The sequence below is a fragment of the Euleptes europaea genome, chromosome 6 (assembly GCF_029931775.1).
Source record: "Euleptes europaea isolate rEulEur1 chromosome 6, rEulEur1.hap1, whole genome shotgun sequence".
NCBI lineage: Eukaryota > Metazoa > Chordata > Lepidosauria > Squamata > Sphaerodactylidae > Euleptes > Euleptes europaea.
In genome coordinates, this window is record NC_079317.1 from 57,698,983 (window position 1) to 57,722,859 (window position 23,877).

The 23,877-nt window shown below is 39.9% G+C and overlaps 1 protein-coding gene across 1 annotated transcript in view; it reads right to left on the minus strand.

The window, feature by feature from the left end:
- Positions 1-23,451, minus strand: part of PALS1 (protein associated with LIN7 1, MAGUK p55 family member) — a 39,888-nt gene extending 16,437 nt beyond the window's left edge. The window contains exons 1-6 of the mRNA XM_056851708.1: positions 22,932-23,451; positions 13,951-14,159; positions 8,566-8,643; positions 7,718-7,864; positions 4,072-4,233; positions 2,101-2,178 (exon numbers count right to left, since the gene is read on the minus strand). Coding sequence (XP_056707686.1) covers positions 2,101-2,178; positions 4,072-4,233; positions 7,718-7,864; positions 8,566-8,643; positions 13,951-14,159; positions 22,932-23,334 — 1,077 coding nt within the window. The 5' untranslated portion in view covers positions 23,335-23,451. The remainder of the gene's footprint in view (positions 1-2,100; positions 2,179-4,071; positions 4,234-7,717; positions 7,865-8,565; positions 8,644-13,950; positions 14,160-22,931) is intronic.
- Positions 23,452-23,877: the final 426 nt, after the last annotated feature.

Here is a 23,877-nt window from a genome sequence, read left to right on the forward strand (position 1 = left end):
CCTCAGTGCCCAGGCAGGACCGGCATCCAAAACTTCGGGGGACTTATAAAGCTCCCTCGGAGTATTTAGGAGGTCAAACTGCAATAATGGGCTGCAGGGAATTCCTACTACCCAACCCACTTGCAAGGGTCGGGTTGGGGTGTATAAAACACCCCAAGGTTAACGCAAACTTGGATTTCACCCAGGAGCTCCTGGGCAAACGTAGCACTCACCCCAGCGACACCACCGGAAGCTTCTATTTTTACTCAGTCTTTTAACCAAGCAAGTTGACCTTTTAAAAATTTGTCACTGTCTGTGTCTAGACTGAGGACTTTTACAATGATCATTTTAGGCTCCTAACGTGTTAAGCTGTTTCTTTTCTCTAACTGGGGTTTTTAATGGCTTGTTAATTTTAATGATTTTATCATGTTTTTCATGTTTTACTTTGGGAGCTGCCTCAAGCCAGTCTTTGGAGAGGTTGTATACAAATTTTCTAAATAAATATTCATTAATCATGTCAAATGGAGAATGATCCAAAATATGTGGTATTGAAAAGTAGTACCTCAAATTAAGATGGGATACACATTATGAAAAGGCGTCACTTGAAAAGACAATAATGCTAGGAAAAGTTGAAGACAGCAGGAATAGAGGAAGACCCAACATGAGAAGGATTGACTCTATAAAGGAAGCCACAGCTCTCAGTTCGCAAGACCTGAGCAAGGCTGTTAACAATACGACATTCTGGAGGACACTGAGTCATAGATCGCTATGAGTCGGAAGCGACTTGACAGCACTTAACATACACACACCCACAAAAATAGCAAGAATATATGAACTGATCACCATGAACTTCAGCTACTTGAACTTCTATATGATCTGGCTGAAAAAATTTTGCATCAGTGGACTTAGACATATCAACTACGAAGCAGCTCTTGAAAGAATGAATAACTGGCTAGGGGAGCAGGGGGTGGCAGTCCTTCAGCTTCTTCATTTGAGGATAAGTATGAAGAGATCCAGGAAGAATCCCTGCATCTTCTACACACCTCAAATACTTCTTGGTGCACATTATTGGTGAGATACTTTTTCATTTCAACACAATCAACTTGTAACAAGAAGAGAGCAGACAGATGGAAAATTTTACTTTTTTGCCAGATTTGCTTATAATATATAGTACTAATTTTAAAAATAAAGCTGTTTTTCTTAAACTCATTAACATTTGTTCATCCTTTTTTCAAACATGCATTTCTTAAGGAGAAATCATTCTGTTTAGAGAGGGGCGGGGCAACAAGTGCTGCTCTGAGCTCAATCGAAAGGCACTTTGAAGAGTGACTGTATGAGGAACTTTCAAGCGACACAGAAGAAAACGGAGGAGTGGCAGGAAAGCAAATATCGAAACTGGGCAGCTTGTCCCAGGTCAGGGTGATACTTATTTGTTAGCATGTACATCTGTCTGCAATAATAAAAAGGTCAGTGTATGAATTTTACACAGAGAAGCTTAAGGTCAGTACAAGGAAGTACAAGTGACCAATTACCCTAATTTAAAGTATCAAGAACGACAGCCTTATTTCTGCAATGACACAATACAATAAAAATGATCAAGAGCTTAAACGGAGATTATACCGGTCTAAAAAAATTATGGAATTAGTATTCTGTGGAGAAAAAGAGGCATTGTATACTTCATTTAATATAACCACTAAACAAACATGAAAAGGAATGTCCAATAAATTTGGCTAACTACAGAGACTTCTGTTCTATTTACCTGCCTCTTTCTCTACTATCCCTTCCTATCTACTCTTTCTCCTGCTTCTTACAAACCATTCCTTTACTCTTTCCCAACAATAGTAGTGCTATAAGGAGGAAAACAGTGCTTGAGAAGTCAAAGAATGTTAAGAATCATCCCCTATACTTCTGATAATGAAAGGCATGGCACATTCTAAATGGAGTCCAAAAGATAATATTTTGGTGAAACTCCCTGAGAATGTTTAAACCCAAGCTTTCAAAAGTTAGTCTGAAAATGTAATATAACAAAGTACAGTGAGTCTCTTAAGCTACATCAAAAGAATACAAAATACATCTGCAATTCAGTATGTTATGTATTGTCAAGGTGCTAAAATCACATACCACGGTCTCCTTCGCAGGTGGCGGCTTGATCTGCTGACTGGGAATCAGCACAAACGTCAGAGTGCCGTGCATGTCCGCCTATGATAAAAAGCAGATTCTTCAGTGACAGCTTGCAATTTTTGATGTAAGGTATTTGCTCACAGTGAGCAATGACTGTTTGGTGGGGGGTGGTGTTGGTAGTAGTGAGAATAATTACTGTTCTTGTCAATCTCTAGTTCCATTAGAGCAGGCTTTAGTTTTCAGCCCCCTTTATGGATGTGCTACAGCAACATGGCAACTGACACTCCCATGGGAATCTGGCATGTGTGAGAAACTGTTTTCCTCTACTCAGAAAACTAGTCTGGTTCACCAGACAAAGCAGAAAATGGCGGAGAGAAAAAATGAACAGCAGCATACTGTGTCACTGTTGAAGAGGACGGAATGTTTGAACTTGTAGACCTTTGGGTGGATCCAGGAACATAATTGTTACATTCATACAGGGGGAAATTTAGCACCTCTTTGGAATGCGCCAACAAATGTCTTGTATTTTTAGCAAAATACAGAAGTAGAGCCTTCGTGGTATGTTTTAGGGCATACCAGGAAAATTTAGAGGGCTCAGACCATAATTTTAGACCAAACAATCCAAGCACAGGTGAAAACAATCTAAACACACATACAAATTCAAATACCGTATTTTTTGCACCATAACACGCACTTTTTTCCTCCTCAAAAGTGAGGGGAAATGTCTGTGCGTGTTATGGAGTGAATGTGCGCACAGAGCTGGCTGGGCGTGCTGGAACGACGCGAGCCGGCTCTGTGCGCCCCATTCCAGTGTGCCCAGCCGACTCTGTGCGCCCTGGAGCTGGCTGGGCACGCTGGAACAGCGAGCCGGCTTTCCCCGCCCGCCTCCCAGCTGGGAGGCGGGTGGGACGCACAGAGCTGGCTGGGCACGCTGGAACAGCGAGCCGGGTTTCCCCGCCCGCCTCCCAGCGGGGCGCACAGAGCCGGCTCGTGTCATTCCAGCGCGAGCCGGCTTTCCCGCCCCGACAGCCAGCTGGGAGGCGGGCGGGGCGCACAGAGCCGGCTCGCGTCGTTCCAGCGCAAGCCGGCTTTCCCCGCCCCGACGGCCAGCTGGGGGGTGCGTGTTATGGTCAGGTGCGTGCTATGGAGCGAAAAATAAGGTAATTTAACCAAAGATACTTATATTCAAGACCTCCAGAGAGTTCTGCTTAAATAAAATGATGTCTCACTCCCAGAACATGATGGCAGTGGACTTTCATGGAAGAACAATTTCAGATCTAAACCGTTAGTAAATTGTTCAGACCGAAAACCCAGTAAACAGGATTTAACATCTTTCTACACCCTTGCCATTTGAATGTGCCATGCTGGGCTACTGTAATCTTACCTTAGAGGATGCAACAAGACATGCATCTGCCCAACCTTTTTGTCCCAACTACTGTATAGCAAACCATACAGAGCAGTGCTTGCACTACTACTTAACAGATTTAAATCACAACTGGCAGGGTGATAACAAGCAGCAACTTCAACTGGCATGACAATAAAGACCCAAGCAGATGAAACCCTGGGAAAACCATGAGTGGTTCTTCCCAACCTTTTTAGAAGGCTAAAGGCTGCTACACAGGGCCCTGATTTGGACTGGAAGAATGGTACCAGAAGGAAAAGTAGTTCAACCCTTCCCCCCACACAGTTTCTCTAATTGAAATCACATCCACCTTCATGCTGTGAATCGTGGAAAGGAAACCCCCCCATCTTTATCAATTTTTTTCTTCTCTGTGCTTATCAGAACCACTAGAGGAGGATCAATATCAATTAGAAACACTGTAGGAATGAAAGGATTAAATGCCCCTATGCCATGGTCTCAATCAGAAACCAGCAGATATTACCTTTTTTAAATGCTTAGATTTGATCACAGTTCTCTCAACATCATGTCTTTTTAGTCCCTAAGCATTTTCTGTGATAGACTTCACATACCAGTAAGTCAAAAACTTCATTGACATCTTTTCCACGAATTTCAATTCCATTAATTTCCAGAACTTCATCACCTTCATGCAACAGCCCACTCTTCTCAGCCGCACCTCCTTTCACTATTCGACTAATGATGACTGAATCCATTTCATTGCGTACGGTGGCACCCTGCACAATTTAAAAAGTGACAATTTTAACATATCAGAAATATCCTCCAAGTACGAACTAACTGACTAATTAACCAGTTCTGAAACTACAGAGGCCTCTATTCAACTACTCATGTCAAAGATGTAAGGGCACAGACTTTCTAAAGAGGAGGTGACAACTTCTGTTGACCCCCCCTCCTCTCACTACAGACCCTCACATTCTCCCCTCATACTGCGCTTAAAGGCTCAGTTACTTGAGGGTTCGCTTACTCTCATGAACAAAATGAGGAGGGGGGGTCACCCTACTCCTCAAATTAGGAGGTTTGATGTTTTGATGTTCACCACCTAGGGGACCGACCTGTGTGGAAAGAATCACAGAATTGGAAGGGGCCATACAGGCCATCTAGTCCAATCCCCTGCTCCACGCAGGATCAGCCTAAAGCATTCCTGAAAAATGTTCGACCAGCCGCTACTTGTGCCAGTGATGGGGAGCTCACCATCTTCCTAGTCAGTCAATTCCACAGGTGAACTATTCTTACTGTAAATTTTTTTCCTAATATCCAGCTGGTACCTTTCTTCCTGCAATTTATACGCCTTAATGTAAGTCCTATCCTCTGCTGCCAACAGCAACAGCTCCCTGCCCTCCTCTAAGTGACATTCAAATGCTTAAAGACAGCAATCATGTCCCCCCCTAACCTCCTCTTCTCTAGACTGACCATTCCCAAATCCCCCAGACTTTCCTCCTAGGGAATGGTCTCCAGGCCCAATCAACCTCTTGGCTTCGTTCTGCTCCATTTTGTCCACATTCTTTTTTTAAAGTGAGGCCTCCAGAACTGCACAGTACTCTGGATGTGGCCTGACCAATGCAGTGTACAGTGGGACTATGACACCTTGCAGTTTGGATGTTATGCCTCTGTTGATACATCCCAAGACCACATTAGCCTTTTTTGCTGCTGTATCATACTGACTGCTCATATTTAGCTTACGATCCATCTGTACCCCCAAATCTTCTGTATCCCCCATCCAGTATGCATGCTTCTCATTTTCGTTACCCAAATATACAACTCTGCATTTATCCTTGTTGAACTGCACCTTGTTCACATTTGCCCACTTTTCCAGTGTGTTCAGATCTTGCTGAATTCTATATCTTCCAGGGTGTTTGCTACTTCTCCCAATTTAGCGTCATGAATAGTCCCTCCACCACCTCATCCAGATCATTCATAAAAACACTGAGAAGTACTGGGCCCAGAACCAAGCCCTGTGGCACCCCACTAGACGCCTCCCTCCAATCAGATGAAACGCCACTGACAACTATTTGGAATGCAGCTCTCCAACTAGTTCCCTTTCCACCTAACTATCCTAGAGTCTAGTCTGCAGTGCTCCAGTTTACCCATCAGAACATCATGGGGGTGGGGAGCCCTGTTAAAAGCTTTACGTGGATGCTATAAATGCGTCACGGCTCTTCCTGCAAACTGGTGGATGTGACCCTTCTAAATAACATACATTCTAGATATGGAGAACCTTTTCCGGAAGCCATTGTCTTGGTTATCTGATCCCAATAGCCTAGCCTTAGTAGATACTGGCACTCAATATCCCAATGATAACGTACTGGGTCCTGCGATAGTTGTGTCTGGGGCCACTGAAATTCTCCATCGTTCAAAAAAGAAGCATGGCCTTTTGGGGCTATGAAGTGCCAAGTAGCTCTGAGAGGTCTCCTTGTATATACTTCACTTATCTTACTGATCTTTGGACTCAAAGATCTTGAGCAGATCCAGATCCACTCTTACAGGCAATCGCTGCAGCTAAATATTTAGCGACTGCTAAGGTAGTTTTCCGATCCTCATCTACAAAGAAAAACTGTATGATTTTTTGAGATGGTAAATTCTACAGGGCTGGAGCAATTACAAAGAAATCTCCTCAGTGGGAAGCAATGGAATGCATCCTTGCGAGGTGTGGCATAACCAGCAGGTGCTTCTGTGCTGAGTTAAACTGCTGCATGGGTTCATACTGAGGGAGACTGCAACAGAAAACCTAACACCTTACTAGTGCAAGAGTGCCACCTGGAGTGTCTGGGATCATGGACCCCTAGAGGGCTACATGAGAATGACCCCTTCTTTTCCATTCCACACTGGACCATCCTGGCAGACTTAATCCCTTCTGGACAAAGGACAATCGGTTTGGACCAGACCATCTATTTGTCACGGAATTTCAGAGCCATTACCAGGTGCTTGATGGAGGTGGGACTATAATTTATATGGCTCTGATTGGTAACAGCAGCCTCTGACATCAGAGATGGAGCTTTGCATGGGATTCGCTGAAGCTGACTGCCACTCTTAGGAAGTAGACTGACTTAGGTCCAATTCCATTTACCAGAAATATCTGGACATTTGGGATTTTCCCTTGTCTTCAGTTTTCTGTTCTCAGTGGAAAATGAACCCACAGGAGGCTGGGTAACCTCTTGTTACTGCAAGGAGCTCTGCATGTGCTCGGAGGAATTTGCTACAGCCTAGGTAATGTGTGTTCAGCTTAGATGGTTCAACTGTATTGCTTTTCGTTTGAACATCTCAGTGCTGCTACGTGTTTTCCTAGTATTTTGTTTTTGCCCTTTTCCCACCACCTTTGGAATCCAACCACCCTTTTCCTTTCCCCCCTCTTTTATAATAAACTTTTTTTAAAAGACATTTTTCAGGCATTTCTTAGTACAATTTATTTATCTGGAATATTTTTCTTAATCTCTTCCCCCTGTGCTAGACTGCATGGGTGCTACCAGGTTGGTTATAAGGTATTTTCTAGGGTTTCTACCCTGTCAGTTATTGCTATAACACTAAGCTGGAAATGCCTTCTCAGTAGTTCAGTCTAGATGTTCTCAGGAGGTCCTGACTGGTGGTAGCAAGTTACTGGTGTATTTTCCAGGGAACCCTTGGTCTAAAGGAGTTTCCCAGCAAGAAAAAACACAATTTCCTTGTTTCTTCCATAACAGAGACCACCCAGTAGGCTCTGATTATTTCCCAGTACTAGAATGATAACATTTGTTAAACTGCCCAGTACTGGTGCAAGAGAACAATCCTGTATGGTGCAGCTAAAGCACTGCTGTCTATTGATCTGAAATATAAACTCTGAAATGTACAGAACATTACTGTTCTTTATATGGAACACTGCAAAACCTGCATCCTAATTTGATTTTCCTAAAGAATGCATCTTCAGTCACTCAATAGATTTGGTTGGCCATTATGGAATACACAGATATGGCAGTAAGAGCCTTGACATTAAAAAAACCCTTCCAAGGGCCTTGAACAGAACCACCTTCCAAACCTAAAGAGCACATATTTCATAAGGACACACATGGAGCAGATAGTTTGGACTTTCACCTGAAACCCTTCCAGAGTATTGGGGCAACCATCAAAAAGTCCAGGAACGGGCCACACAAACCTCCCTCTGGTAGGGGATCAAAAGGGAAAACTGGCCCAACACCAAGTTACTTCCATGACTTATGTTATTATACTTACCAATGGAATATCTCTAGCCTTCTCAATGCGAACTATTTTAACTGTCTCTCCTCCATACAGACCAACATTCTCATAAACCTTTTCATCCGTTAATGGCTCTGGTTGCATTTCCTGCTCAGCAACTTTATCGTGAGCCAACAGCAGAGCCTGGTGTAAAATAAACAAATCCATTTATAGAAAGCATTATAATCTTACACTGAGCTTAATTTGAACTAAACTGAATTTATGTAAATTTGAGTTTAAAAATTCCCCCAAGCAAATATAAATCTATCTCACAGGCTGAGGTTTAGGAAAGATATCTCTTGTCTGAAATAGAGTTATAAACCAGAATCATATCCAAGGAACAAGATACTGTGATTTTAGCAATGTGGACTGTGAAAGTTAATGTCATAGAAAATGCTGCCATTTGCACTTTTAGTTGTAGCTGCCCTATGAAGAACAAGCTCACTGAACATTCTCAGTGAAACTACAGAGGATCAGAATGTGACGTCTCAGTTGGCGTCTATAATAATTCAGTCATATGAGTTATGATTCAAAGAAGAAACGCGTGCACACTATAGAAACAGTACACATTTTAGAGTTTTGATTTTTACCAGTAGAATTTTCAGTGCCAGATACAGTTTTTTTCTTACCTAGTTCAAAATGATTTGTCTCCACGGCACAGAAAACCATCGAGCAAAACTCCAGCTAATTCTACAATTCTGCCTAGCATGCACTTATTATTTCTATGGTCGTGGCCATTAAAGTTTACCATATGAGCCAGAAACAAAAATGCAAGTGACTGAATCACACACACACATCTTAAAAATGCTAAGGGAATTATTGTGCAGATAATCAGTTGTTCCTACCTGAATATGAGGAGCATTCAATAAAGAATTAAGTTCCATTCCATCTTTCTGATGGCTTGGTTTCAACACACACTGTACCTGAAAGATAGGAGAACAGCAAAAAGTTGATACCATGGTCCTCTCCAAACATACAGCCCATGTTATATCAGCAAACACAGATACCCAGTCTCATTCTTTTTAGTAAGGTGAAGGGAGAAATGGCGGAAGCTGCCTAACCTCCTTTTCCCTTGTACCCTCTCTCCCCCCGTCACTTCTGCCACTGTTTTTTGCTCCGAACTAAAAAAATAAGTTGGCACTGGAGTAAATTTGACCTCAGGTAGGATTTGCAGGGTAAAATGGGAGGCAGGAAAGGTTTAGCACTTGCTTCTGCTACCTTTCCCCCTGAAAATCTCTCCTACCATACCACTGTGCACCCAACTCTGTTTGCTGGCCTAACTTGCAGTTCCACCCAAAGCTAGCAGAAGGGATAACAGCCAGAAAGGTGTGGAATTATTTTTAAAGGATGACTCACACTGGTTTAACAGATTATTTTGTTAAGAGCTGATTTTTCTAAACTTACAATTTGACCTAGCTCATTAAACATATAGAAATACAATAATGCAGAAATAACCATGCACATTTGTACTGTGGCAGAGTGTAATGAAAAGTCACTCACACAATTTACAGAAGTAATTGAAAAAGATATTCATGCAGATGCAATCAGACATGCAAAATCATTCCAGGACAACTGAGCTGTGAATAGGTTATCATTTTTGCATTTCAAAGGGAGAGATACCTCCCTTTGAACTACTGCAGTACAGGCTCTGGTTCACCATCAGTAGCTTTCAACAATACAAATGTGATGAGGGGAGACAGCTGCTAACTCTTCCTTGCTTTCCTGATTCTGAACTGCAGCCGGTAAACAGAGTGGCAAAATTGATGACTGGATCACAATTACCTCCTGACCCAGTTTATTTATTTAGAAAATGTATTCGCCACCTTCCAGAGACCTGGCTTGCAGCAATTCTGAGTAAAAATAGTACAATAAAAAAATAAGAACTATCAACAACCCAGAAACTAACAGTATGCAACATCCAGCATCCTAAACAGTCCTTAGGAGAGCAGTAGAACATAAAACAGCTTAAACAGTTGAAACCCTCAGTTCAAATTTGGGGTAAAAATAAATATTTTGCCCAGTATGCTTCACTTCCGCAGGTGGGACAACAGAGAGCAATGCTTAGAAAGAGGATCTTAAGTGGCAGGCTGGACAGTGTGATGGGGCAGTCCTTCAAGTCCTCAGTCCCAAGGTGTTTAGGGACTCAAAAGTAAGAACTAACATCCTGAACTGTGCCCAAAAAATACATTAACAGCTTGGATCCAAATTATATTGGGTGTGTGTGATTTTTGCTCATTCTTCCCTCTAGAGTTGCCAGCTCTGGGTCAGGAAATAACTGGAGATTTTAAGGATGGAGGCTGGGGAAGGCTGGGTTTAGGGAGAGGAGGGATCGCAGTGGGATCATAGAGTCCACCTATAAAAGTGGCCATTTTCTCCAGGGGAACTGATCTTGGACAACTGGAGATCAGTTGTAATAGTGGGGATCTCCAGGTGCCACCTGGAGGTTGGCAACCCTACTTCCCTCCCACCTGTTCCCAGGGGTCCCCAGACATTGAAGGGGGTCAAGATTTGGGGAGAATGAAAGGTTGCAGCAAGCTGTGGGGAAGCAATTTCGCTTCCACAAGTGCTGATACATTTACATAGCATAGAATCCAACCCAATTTCATTCCTGAGGAAAATGTTAAAAACATTTATATTTCTGAATATGTTGGGAGATATAGACCCCGTATTCTTCAAAGAAAATACTCTCTTGTTTAGACTTCAGATTTTTTTTTCTTAACAGGTTAATGATAATACAAAAATAATCCTGCCGAAAAATTCTCCGACCCAAATCCAACAACCACAAAACTGGAAAGCATGAAGACAAGACGAGAAGATAAAGGATAGCAATGGCAGTAGAGAGAAGGAGGGAAGAAAGTTGATGGTGACAATTGTGAATATCGCTAACGTAGATGATAATCCAAACATTGTCTTCAGAAACAAGTTTGACTAGACATATAAGTGGCTTCTGATTCTCCAAATAGCCTTCCCTTTATTAACTGAGGAGACAATTTTTCCAAAACATGTAAGAAAATACTCTTGAAACAATGAACACAGTTAAAGCCTTGCACTTAAAATACAAACAGACCATATAAATGCTCTTATGGATTAGTGAATATGTACACATTCTTTATCATATTACTAAAATGAGTAAGAAAGTGCCATGGGTGTTGGGGAAAATGTCCCCTGTGGAAAGCGATAGGCAATAATTCCAAGACTACAAATCTGCATCTCTGGGAACTAGTTTCAACTTTTCCAGGCCCTGTCCCATTTCTAGAATTACCAAAAAATGCAAAAGCATCTTGATTGAAGACAATGGCAGAAAAGAAAAAAGCCAATCATATGTACTTTGGGAAATATGTTTCCTCCGTACCGCTTTCTAGCCCCTGAAAAGTTATGGCCTGTTCACAGTCTGACATTCATAAGTTAGAGGGGTAGCTGGATTAGTCTGTTGGAGCAAGCTTGTTAAAACTGATACTGAGATAAACATTGTTAGTCTTTAAAGTGCCACTGGACTTTTGTTTTATTCATAAGTCAGCCTTGACTAAAATAGCAAGTTACTATATCGTCTTTTTGAATGTCCAGTTCTGTTCCAAGTATGCTGGATCACACTGCCTTTTACTTTCCCTGGCAGTAATTACAGACAACCTTCATAATGTGGAGAAAATTGTACAGTGAACACATATAGCATTATCCATTAATGCTAAGGAGACAGGTCAATGCAGCGAAGTCTGCTTTTGATTAAACACTGTAATGGAGACACAGGAAGCTGCTGAGCAAATACGAGAATGCTTGAAAAGAAGTTCTGTTGAAAATGTCTAAAAGTCTGAAGCCAAGTTACTCAATCTTTCAAATTACATGTTTTAGAAGGAATAAGTTCTAGTAAAGCTAGTAGATACACTTTGTTTTAACTTGCTCAGTAACAGAAACACATGAAGTCGTGTGCTTTTTGGTTTAAAAAGCATTAAGCCCTGAGAAATGCTAAACCTATTGCCACCTAAGCATTCAGCGCAAAAAGATACATTTACAATGTGAAACATATCTTGCTGACATACTACAGAGTCTTCCATGTCAAGCTACCATGTTGATAGCTGCTACCATGTTGATAGCTGCATCAAATTATCTTTGAGGGTCACTCAGACCATGATTCTGTAATCCTGGCTTCATTTTTGTCAAGTTTAACTGGCTTAATCAATTTAATTAAATTTGATGTTCAACAGCTATTTTTATACCAGACACAGAGTGCGCCACATTATTTTAGGGAGTTAATCTCCACATAAATTCCTTAAGCCTGCATGCTTTACTCAGCCTTCTAATTAAATTAAAGTTTCAAGAAAAAAGGTAAATCATATTTTCTTTGCTTTATTAAGATTACTTATTTGCCCCCAACAATAACTGAAAAAGTACTCAGACTTAATCTGCCAAAATATTATCCAGAACTTAAACTGTAAAGCCAACAGCACATTTTCTTTTGAATTTTTAACCTCAGATCAATTAATCAGTAAGGTCACATTCCAGAACGGTGTGTGCACAGAATTCATGCATTCACTCAAGCTATCCTGTAGTTTTCTATCAACAGTTGCCTCCACAGGAATTCCAAACTTCTTCCTCACGTTCTAAGTTTAAAAGCAATTTGGGGATTCTTCAGAAAAATATTGGATATGCACTGGTGGACAGTTCCCTTGAAAAGGTATTACACATCATCTTCCCACACCTGCTTCCCAATTCTCTTTAATTCCACATCATCACGCCACATCATATCAAATCTGAAAAGTGTTGGGGGGAAATGCAGACTGATATTTTATCTCAGTTTAACAGGAAGGATGCTATAATGCTATAATAAGGAACAAACAGGATGCTATAATGCTAAACAAAATGAAATAGTTTATGCAGTAGCCTGCGTAGGTTTAAGTTGTAATCTACCCATAAAGTATATCAATTCGATTGCCTGAAATATGCAAAACAAAAACCATTACACTGGAGCTAGACAATTCTAGGTAACTGCTAAGTATTTCAAAATCACTTGAGTACACAACTGATGATGGAAGAAATTAAACTAGATCTAGTTCTCTACAGATCACATCTGTTTTCAGAAGATATCAGTTCTCTTTTGAGCCAAGAAACAGACCTAAAGCTAAGTATACGTATGTTCTAAGCCTCCTTCATATTCACATTGCAACTGATAAACAGCAACCTTTCAGAGGAGATACTGAAGACAGGTTTGACTTTGCTCTTTAAAATATAATGAATTGCAGCCATCACTCAAAGAGCTTTTCTGTTTATTTGTACTTTCTCACTTTTGTACAGGACATGTTAATAAAGTTACCTAACCATTCTGCAGCAATCATTCAAGTCCCATTAGCCTGGGTTTTTTTGTTGTTTCAGAACTTTACTGCAAGTCATGCCGAGAAATTAAGGCACAATATTCTAGTTGAGACAGAATGCATACTACGGGCATGTGAAAATATATAATCCAATAAATTTGAAAAGCAACTGTTATTTTACTATAATTTGAACCACTTTGAACTCTCAAAAACGCTGTTATAGTTAATAATTAACACAGTTCTCCAACTTAACTAGCGACGGAAAAACAAAACAAGCGACTGCCATTCAAATGATGTTAACAGGAAAGGTAAAACTTGCTTCTATGTCAGCCATCCATTTGGATGGTAAGCAAAACAATGAAAAAAAGTCAAACCCGTGTTTGTTATTATGTTGGTTCATCTTATATCTGATGTCATTCCTTTTTAAAATATCAATACAATGCACAATTTTGTTCTGAACAGAGAACACCATGCTTAAGATATTTGGCAGGATTTAGAAGCAGCTACTTTAGGTTTGCCCAAGGGTTTCAATTTTTTTTACTGTCTCTTTGAACAGTAACCCCCATGCTTTTGGAAGTCTCCTCTGGTTGGTTTGACATGTGGTATGTTGAGCTGCTGGTTGACAAAAATGAGCCTAACCCTCCTTCAGCATGTAGAATTAGTGATGCAGTCATTTGGATCCTGGCTTACAAAAAATGAAACAGTTAGATATTGTAACATTAATGTCATTTGCCTTTATGTTTCTCTAATTCTCTTAATATACAAAAGCTAGATTCCCAAAGTTTATTCTCTTTCAAGAGGAAAAAAAAGGTAACAATGCATATGTTTGTTGTTTCCTATCTTAATATTTTAATAATGTACATATGGTTGGCTGTTTTGAAAAAGTTTACCATTAGTAGTACTAGAGAAAAGGTACAAAATACATACCTCTTGCGCAAGCTCTTGTGCATTGGAGATTAGAGGGTACGGAGGACTCGCTTTATTCATGTGAACTGTAACAGCATTGTATATCTTAAATGCATTTTGAAAGTCAGTGTTCTGGACTAGCTGCAATATTAGAGAAATTTCCTCTTGGCTTTGGGGGTCTACCAAAGTGTGCTGGACATGTTTAAGAGAAGGTAGCAGCTCATCAACTTCTGAAAAGGAAACCAATACACATTAGTTAGCTTGATAATACTAAATAAGCCGGACAAAAACAGTAAGTTGGGGGGGGGTAGTTATCAAACGTGTTATAACCTTTCCACTTGCAGTTCATTGGATTGCATCAGCAATCTTTAATACAGAATTAGAACATAAGGTCACAATAAACACCATGCTGGATCAGACCAAGGTCCACCAAGTCCAGCAGTCTGTTCACACAGTGGCCAACCAGGTACCTCTCGGAAGCTCACAAACAAGACAACTGCAGCAGCATCCTGCCTGTGTTTCACAGCACCTAATGTAATAGGCATGCTCCTCTGATACTGTAGAGAATAGGTATGCATTTTGACTAGTATTCATTTTGACTAGTAGCTATGGATAGCCCTATCCTCCATGAACATGTCCACTCCTCTCTTAAAGCCTCCCAAGTTGGCAGCCATCACCACATCCTGGGGCAGGGGGTTCCACAATTTAACTATGCATTGTGTGAAGAATACTTCCTTTTATGTGTTTTGAATCTCTCAGCCTTCAGCTTCAGCAGATGACCCCGAGCTCTAGTATTATGAGAGAAGGAGAAAAGCTTCTCCTTGTCCACTCTCTCCATACCATGCATAATTTTATAGACCTCTATCATGTCTATCCTTAACCGCCTTCTTTCAAAGCTAAACAGCCCTAAGCATTTTAACTGCTCCTCATAGGGCAGTTGCTCTAGCCCCCTGATCATTTTTGGTTGCTCTTTTTGCACCTTCTCAAGCTTTGCACTGTTGAAAGCCTCACTTCTAAGAGCAAAACAAAAAGATAAAAAGCATAGGAATAGATAAGCATTTGCAGAAAGACCGAAAGCCAAAATTGCTTCTCAAATTGTTTGTGATATTCCTATCATCAACTTCAGCTAACACCAACAACTGTTCAATATACAACATATTTGTTCTATGCATTTTTGGTATATTATTTCAAGTTGAGACACCTATGTTATTCCCTAGCATGGACTGGAAGATAGTCAATAGAGACAATGTCTAATAAACATTATATGCAGTCTGTGGTTAACTGATTGTTTCTCTCAAACTTTATGAACTTGGGCCCTCCCCCTTCTAAATATATGCTACCTCGGGGGGGGGGGATATTGTATCAATAAATTGTCCCACAGAGGAACATGCAGAGATTCTTGCATGTAGTCATGAGCATACTGGCTGAGTGCTAGAATCCTTGGGCTGGATAATAACATATTGACATTATAAAAGGAAGAGTAAGATCTCCTAATTCATCCCCTAGAGCCACACTCTGGGAAGCAGAATAAAGCTGAATAAAGCTGAACTCCTTTCATGCCAAATCACACTGGGATGAGGAGACAGTAACAGTGCTATAACCCCTACAAAACTAATGTTTGGTTCCCCTGTCAGGAGGCATTCAACCTATTCAGGTCTTGGCTGGTGGAGGAGGAAGGTAGCACCTGATTCATGGTCCTATTCCTCAGTGCATATTAAAGCCATCTAATTGATGAAAGCCTCATTAGGTGCCCCACATTAACAGAAGCAGATGAAGAGCCACTGCTCTACAACAAAACAGCTCATTCTAAATTGCAATCTCACTTTTTACTTAAAATAATTATTCTGAACATAAAAGTTATCAACACTGCTCTGTTATAGTCAGAAAAGCACACAAAACAAAGAACATTATGTACAAGTGTCAGGAGCACTGAAGTAAAGCCACATTTATCTTTTCTGGCTAAAAGCCAAATAGTTTAATTAGGGAAGAAGAAGGGGAAAAGATGAAGCAGAAAATGCTCTATCATTCCACAGCACATCATATATCTTGCAATATGAAAGTGATAATAGAAGAATTGTAAATAGGCATCAGAACATAAAAGATCTTTATCTCGTTCTTTAAAGATAAATATGTAGAGTTAGGTGGTACGCAAATTAATTTCTCTAATATATTTCTAAAAAATCAACTGCAAAAATGGCCTGGGTCTAGACATATTTTTGAAAATTCTGTTAAATTTAACATTATCATTATACAAAGCAAAATATGGACAGAGATTGGCGTCTAACATTAGTTTCTTTTGCATACACTCTGAATATATACAAAAAGACGAACTATAACATTCTCGGCAATTCACCTCTTTTGTGTAGCCACCTCTTACTATCGAAGTGGCTGTATCATAGCCCTTGCGCCCTTTCACTCCTCCTCCTGTCAGAAATGGGGCACATGTCAGAGCAGCACCCCACAAAGCTCAAAGAGCTACAAAAAGCAGCTGAAGACTCCTGGCTAAGGGGTCTCACCATACCCTACTTCTCAAGCTCTCACCTGAGCAACAGCATAGCAAGCTACAGCCTGTACCATGACAGATCAAGGTGTTCCTTGGAACTGGGCTGCAAGAAACTAAAGGTGCTTCTTTCTCTTCCTACAAAACCCGAACTGCTAGAGAGGTTTAGGAGAGACTGCAAGAAGACTAATGGTTGAAAAGCAAAACAAAATAACTGTGGCCACAGGTCAGATACAATTACACAGAAAGTTAATTGCACATGTTTAATTCCAGATTTACTACATATTTATTTATTAAATTCAGTTGTACCCTGCCTTTCTCCCCAATGGGGACCCAAACTGGCTCACAGCATTCTCCTCTCCTCCATTTTATCTTCACAACAGCCCTGTGAAGTCGTGCGACTGGCCCCAAGGTCAGTCCATGGCACGAGTGGGGATTCAAACCCGGGTCTTCCAGATAATAGTCTGAAACCACTACACCGCACTGGCACTCTTTAAAAAACCTGATCAATCATGCCAACCCCCCTATTTCTTGACTAAAATGCTTCATCATGCATTAATATTTAACACCTCCTTACAAACAAACAACTTTTCTCAATTAAATGAATCACTACTAAGAATCGGAAGTGCTTTTCAGTTCCTCATTTCTAGCAACTATCTCCTAACACTGGGAGTACTTCACAGCAACACTCCACAAAGCTCAAGGAGCTATCAAAACCTCAGCCACTCACTCCCCCATGTGCATGGAAAAGTACTTTACACATACATGACCAACACTATTGTTTTTTCAAAAAGAGATAGTCTACTCACAAAAAGACAAGATTTCTTCTCAACACTATTATTTTATAAATGGCAAAGTATATTTCTCCACCCAATACACCTTTTTTCTATTATGGGCTAAATTGCACCTTTTTCTGGCTTCAGTAGCAGACAGGAAGATATCCAGTCTAATCCCAAGAACAGCAGGGAAGAGAAAGATATGTAAGTTTAAGGGAGGATTCTTTTTCAAGATAGGGAGGATAGGGAATACCAGCCAATCTACCAACTGAGACATTCTTTATTTTGTGACAATGTAATCAGTTAGCAAATGGAAGACTTGTGTTTTAAAGTTTTGGCATGAAACAGAATGCAGGAAATGAGCTGAATATATCTGAACATACATACAACTTTATCTTTTGAATGTCCTTACTTTATTCCTTATCACATAAACCCTACCTGCATCCTGAGGAGAAATCACCAAGATGGTTTGCTATTTGAAACAATGGAGTCATCAGGCTTTATTTAGAATGAAGATTCACTTTTACTTATTCATGAACATACGGAGTACTAAATTCATTTAGGATTTTTAAGGAAAAATTTGTTCTCATGTGACAAATCAGTGAAGGAAGCTATGGGGTTAGTGAAGTACTACATTCTTCCTGATCAGAAAATCCTATTGCATTGCTTGTTGGATATCTTATGCTGTCTGAATGTTGCCTGTATTTTGTAATCTGCCTTGAGTCACAGCAAGAAAGTTGGGCTATAAATGAAGCAAATTTTAAAAAAAGTTATGGGTGTATATTGCCCCTTTCTAAACAAGCAAGCAGAGCATGTTGCAGCAAATCAGATTTTTAAAAAGCTACTATTCAACTAACTTTTCAACATATATCTTAAAGCTTGATAGCTTTCAGAAGTACCTACAATTTTGTTTTGAAGTTCAACAAAGTGTCAAATCCTTTACTGATGAATCCAGAAAAGCAGGAAAAAAGCAAGCTTACAGAAAAATAGAAACTTTAAGGAAACGTAATAGAAACTTTGACTTCCCTTTTTAATGATTTGAAGAGTCTTAATATTCACAGGTCAAATTAGGGGCACGATTTTTCATGATTCTTCGGCTTCAAAATATATATTAAAAAGATTCGTTACATAGAAACCTGGATATATTCCTTATGAATTGGCTTCTCACATGTAGATCACCAAAAATTAGTACTGTTCATTTATCTTAGTTCGTTTTATTCAAACCTGTTATAAATGCAGAAAGTATTTAACAATGTATGAAAATTTAGTCTTTTTTATTTTACTCTTGAAGTAAACAGGACACTGAATAACATCTTATGAAAAGTACAGATTTTAAAAGTTAAATATTTTCTGACTTTACCTTGACCTAAAGTTCAGAGTCCCCCCCCTTTCACTCCTTTTGCTCTTGTTTATTAACATAAGGATTGTTAGAAAACAATTACAATGATATGGCTTTTAATACCATGTGCATTTACAAACACAAAATTTCATACAATGTCAGCAAAAGACAAGGTATGTATGCGTGTGACAGAGGGGGGTAAAGATAGTTTAACCTATTCATGCTTAGCTTTTGATATGGAAGTATGTGCTGTGCTGCAGACCAAAGATACACTGGGAATGCCACTGGTATTAGCCAACATGTTGCACAGTCTCTCTGGTAGACCTGTACTGAGAAGTAGTGCTGAAGTCATTCTGGTCTGTTGTTCACATATATTAAGGCTAGGTTTTCAGGGACTGCCCAGGACTTTCTTGCTTCTGCATCAGCCCAAGCAGTTGCCTACAAAATAACCAGCTACCGATTGAAGGATACAAGCCTGGAAATGGGCAGCTTTCGTAAGAGAAAACAGAACAATATTTTTCTCAAGTTGGCCCACTTGCATCCGAATCAGAGATCCCCGGCCCCTTACAATCTCTATTAAAGGAAGAAAAGGATGTGAGTTTGGTTTCAATTTCAGGAGTCTTCAGAACAAAGAGAATTCCAGACTGCTGATGCTCTTGTACTGAACTGTCAGGCATTGTTCACACAGCAGGTTAACAGATGGTATAAACATGCTTGGAAACATCTTCCAAGTGGCCGCTGCAGCAACTTCAAAGTGGCTTGCCACCCTACAGCTGACACAAGTTGTGAAACTAGATAGATGCTAACCAGAGCCAATGCAATCTGCCTAGATTGAATTTGAAGATGACTCTGTATCTGCAGAGAATCTCTCTTCACTCTTGCCAATGGCATAACTCACATGCAACTCCATACCATGGTTTGATGCAACACAAGAAATTTCCAGGCTCATAAACTCCCTCCTCCCCTGCTTTTCATAGTTTGTTGTTACACATGAAACATCAAATTATGATTTGCTCTAAAATGGAATCTGAGCACACAGAGAACACCTAAGTTTGGAATGCCAGCTATGATTTGATGTTAAAGTGATGGGCAAAAGATTCAGGACAGACAAAATGAAATACTTCTTCACATAATTCTCTCCCAATTTTACCCTCATCGTAACCTTGAGAGCTGGGTTAGGTCAAGAGATAATGACAAGCCTAAGGTTAACCAGTAAGCATTATACTAGCATGAGGATTTGAATCTTTGTTTCCCTGGTCCTAATCCAATATTCTAACCACTGTACCACACTGGCTATTATGCTATAATCCTTCTCATTTATCTCAACAACCCTGTTAAGCCATCATTATACTCATTGATATCTATTGCCCATTACTTTAACGCCAAGTCATAGTTGGCAGTCCAAACATAGGTGTTTTCTTTTCTGTGTGTACAGATTCCATTTTAGAGCCAATCATAATTTGTTGTTTCATGTGTAACAGACCATCAGTGGGAATAATGGAAGGAAATGTGACCTAATCCCTGAAGAACATATCACTTCTTCAATCTTGCACTGTAATTTAGTCATGAGCACAGTTAGCAGTGGTTACATTTAATCTTGACAATTCCTAGCCCTGTTACAAATGACACTAATTTCTCATTGCCTATGGCCTCCCCAAGCACAACCAAATTTTGTTTCCTTATACATTCTCCTGACTTCTCAGCATATTGATTTGCATTCAGTTCTCCTTTTCTCCTTCTCCTTAACACAGCACACATGATCATGAATACCAAGTGCTTTGCCCAATAAATTTCTTGAATATTTTCCAAGGTAGATGGCTTTCTCTTCATTTTTTTGATGCTGCAGTACCTCGTCTTCTGATATCACCAGTGTAGAGCTCATAGCTCTCCAAGTACTAGCCTTTGAATTCGAAGCAATGGAATGCGCAACATCTGCTTGTTCATTTGTGCTAGAGCAGAGATGATGTGAAAGCTCACCAAACTAGAAAAATTAGGAAGAACATCCCACCCCCAAAGGAAATGTTGGGGAGCAGTGAAAAAACTAGTACAAAATATTGTTTTCCAATGAGTTAAATGCTTTTCAATGCATATGTTGCTCACTCAAAGCGCGTAGCATGAAAAATTTTATGCAAGACAATCTACAGCATTAAGCAATGATAATGTCCATGTACACTAGACATTTAAAGTATGTTTTCAAGGATATGTTTATTGTTTAAATATGAAAAATTGGCAATAATTAAAATGTTACAAGATGTTTGATGATAATAAGCAGGTTAGTTAGATCTTTTAAATATCTGGAGGTAATTTTTGACAGGCATTTAACTTGGAAATCTCAATGTAAAGCTGTGATGGCATCAGTGGCCTGCTCTAGCACAACAATAAAACAATTTTTCAACAGTAAAGGTTGGCAGTAGCTTCCAGCAGTGATGACTGCTCTCAACACACAGGTACTGTCTCAGCTACAGTCTGGAGCAGGAATCTGGGTCCACAAAACAAATGAGACTATAGATTGGCCGCTAATATAATTTTAGCATCAAATCTGTGGGATCCCAAAATATGGGGCTGGTACTGCTTAGATTGGAACTTGGCCAGCATTCTGTTGAATCTAGTGCTTGGATACTGCTATTAAATCTGAAACTTAATATAATGTTCTGAGGATAATAGCTTATTATATAACATAAAACAAGGTAATTTCTCCAGTTCATGGAATCAGGCTATAACAGAACAATTGAATATCATACGATGCCCAGAAAAAGTAGTTTTTGCATTAAGGTGGACTGAGTAGTAAAAAACCTTTCTTCTCCACAAGCTGTCTGGGGCCATTGTATGTGGAGAGAAGGAGCTACAAATGCACTCCAGCATTCTGAATACACCCCAAAACATGTAGATTGTTCCTATGGAGCTTCACCCCACCTCAGGAATGCGCTCTAAGGCACTTATATTTTTTAATTCCATACAAATGCCAAATAATACAGTGTTATACATTAAGTTATAAATTAAGCATTTTACTGTTTTAACAAAAAATGCTTAATAGGCAAGTATTTCATATATTTCAGTTTTCCAAAACACTTCCATATTTTCCCTGAAAAATCATGACATACACCCCTTCAAAATTTCCATCTCTATGATGGAGGTTTGTAGTCATACAGAGAGGACATGAGAAAGAGGCACCTAGGGAGTCTTCTCAGAGGTAAAAAGAACAGACAGATTTCTCAGAGGTAAAAAGCACAGGCAGATCTGAAGACTTTTATCTTTGCCTGTCAACTTCCTGATAATACAAGCTGATAAAGTGCTGCACAAGGAGGCAGACAGACAAGCAAACTTACAGACATAGACTGTTATGCGGGAAGATTTTACTGTGAGAGAGCTAAGGTACAACTCCGAGCGAGTTCATGACTAAGCAAGGATTGAAGTTTAGTTCATATCTTTATCCTGTGATATTTTGAAGCCAAACTGGACCAAGAGGCAATACCAAAACATAGACATGAAACAAAATATTTGTTTAGCACGTTTTAATACAAAGGTCTTTGGCTATATTAAAGTGTGTTACTAGTGCCAATATTTAAAGCTGTACACCTGGAAAACAGAGCAGTAGAATAAATATTATGAGTACACTTCTCCCTGTACTGAAGAATATGCAAAAATGTGGCTTTAATCTACAAGTATGATTGGATTTCCATTTACTGATCTGTAAGCTACCTGACCTGCAGGAAAGTTTGAAAGGTTGCTTCAAATCAATGGTAATGTTTACTCTAGTAAGCATATTGCCTCTGCTTCCCTGACCCAAAACAAAGATTTCAAAAACTCCAGTCTCCTCCCTCTCTGCTATTTAGTCTAGAACGTTCCCATTTCTCCCTTGTCACTGGCCTACCCTTTCTTCAACTACCTGTCTCCTTGGTACATCTCCTGATCATTCTCCAAAGGTTCTTTTCCCCTCCCAAGCCACTGGGCATTCTGGTCTCTCTTCGGCCACCCTGTGTCTAGATTTCGTATTCATTAAACTTTCCTATCTCTAAGGCTCCTTCTGATTCAGATCTCTAGTCCAAGCTTTCATGACAAGCCAGCACACATCTTTTCACTATCACCATCCTGGCTAACAGCATACAGTACTAGTGGTGGCTAGAAATCCACATGAAGAGTTTCAGGCACATCTGAAGTAGCCATAACGAACACTGCTGGGCAAGTATCATATTCTGAAAACTCTCTTAATGGGAATTGAGATGCTATTATCACATGTTATTATCAAAGCATTCGGTGCAACCACCACAATTAGTGGGTGGATTTTCTTCTTGACAGAACAACTGCTTAACAATCCCAGCAAAGCAAAGCTTGTTTTCGGAGGTCTAAAGTATACAAAAGTTTCATTCCACTTGCAAGCAACACATACCTAAGACTTTCACAGCACAGTGTGGGCTCTCCAGAATAACTCCTTCTCCTGTGTCAAACATAGGATTGTCTATTCCAGTTTTGGGAGGAATTTGAGCTAGCTTCTTTAGCCGCACAGAAGAATTTAGGTCCAGTTCCTGTTTCTTTCCTTCTTCTTCTCGCCTGCGTCTCAGGTCTTCCTGCTGTTGTCGAATTCGCTCAAGTTGAGCACTCCGCCGTAGTGGCATCATCCTGGTGCCCAGATCACCAGGGCAATCAACAGCCATTTCTCTGTGCTTCTGAGGCTCGTCAAAAGGTGCAAGGTCCACATTTTTTGTTTCACTATCTGAATCTTCTGTTACATGTCCATTCATATGAGTGGTTGTCATCGTTGTACATAAAAAGCTGTACAACTTGTCAGACATAAAATTTATTATAAAGCCTATTTTCTTGATGGTACCACTTAAAATCCATTATAATTTCAAGCAATTCTTCTTATGCATTACCAAACCCGGATGAAAAGAAATATCCAGCGAAATAATCTATGAGAAAACATAAAACACAGGAAATCGAGTTAATAGGGAAAGGCCAACTCTTGTCTCCAATATTTCCTGTATATTTCATCTGTTTTACAGAATTCAGTAGAAATATTCAAGCACAGACTTCCATATACCAGCATAATTATGTAGGCATAGGGAGAAGAGGCTCCTCAGTATGAACAGATGTTTATCTGGAAAATCCACACACAAATCCTGCAGAAGATCTGTACTGCATCCTTGAAGAAAGAAGACAGTGCATGTGCATTTTCTCTCTCGAACAGAGCATTTGCACATAGTAAAGCTGAAAGATACAGTACTTTAATAACTTGCAATTAATTGACAATACAGTTAACTGTAACAGATTTTCTATGAGCAAATGTCCTTGTTTCAGGAAACTTTGGCAGAAACCTTCAATACTCATAACACTTC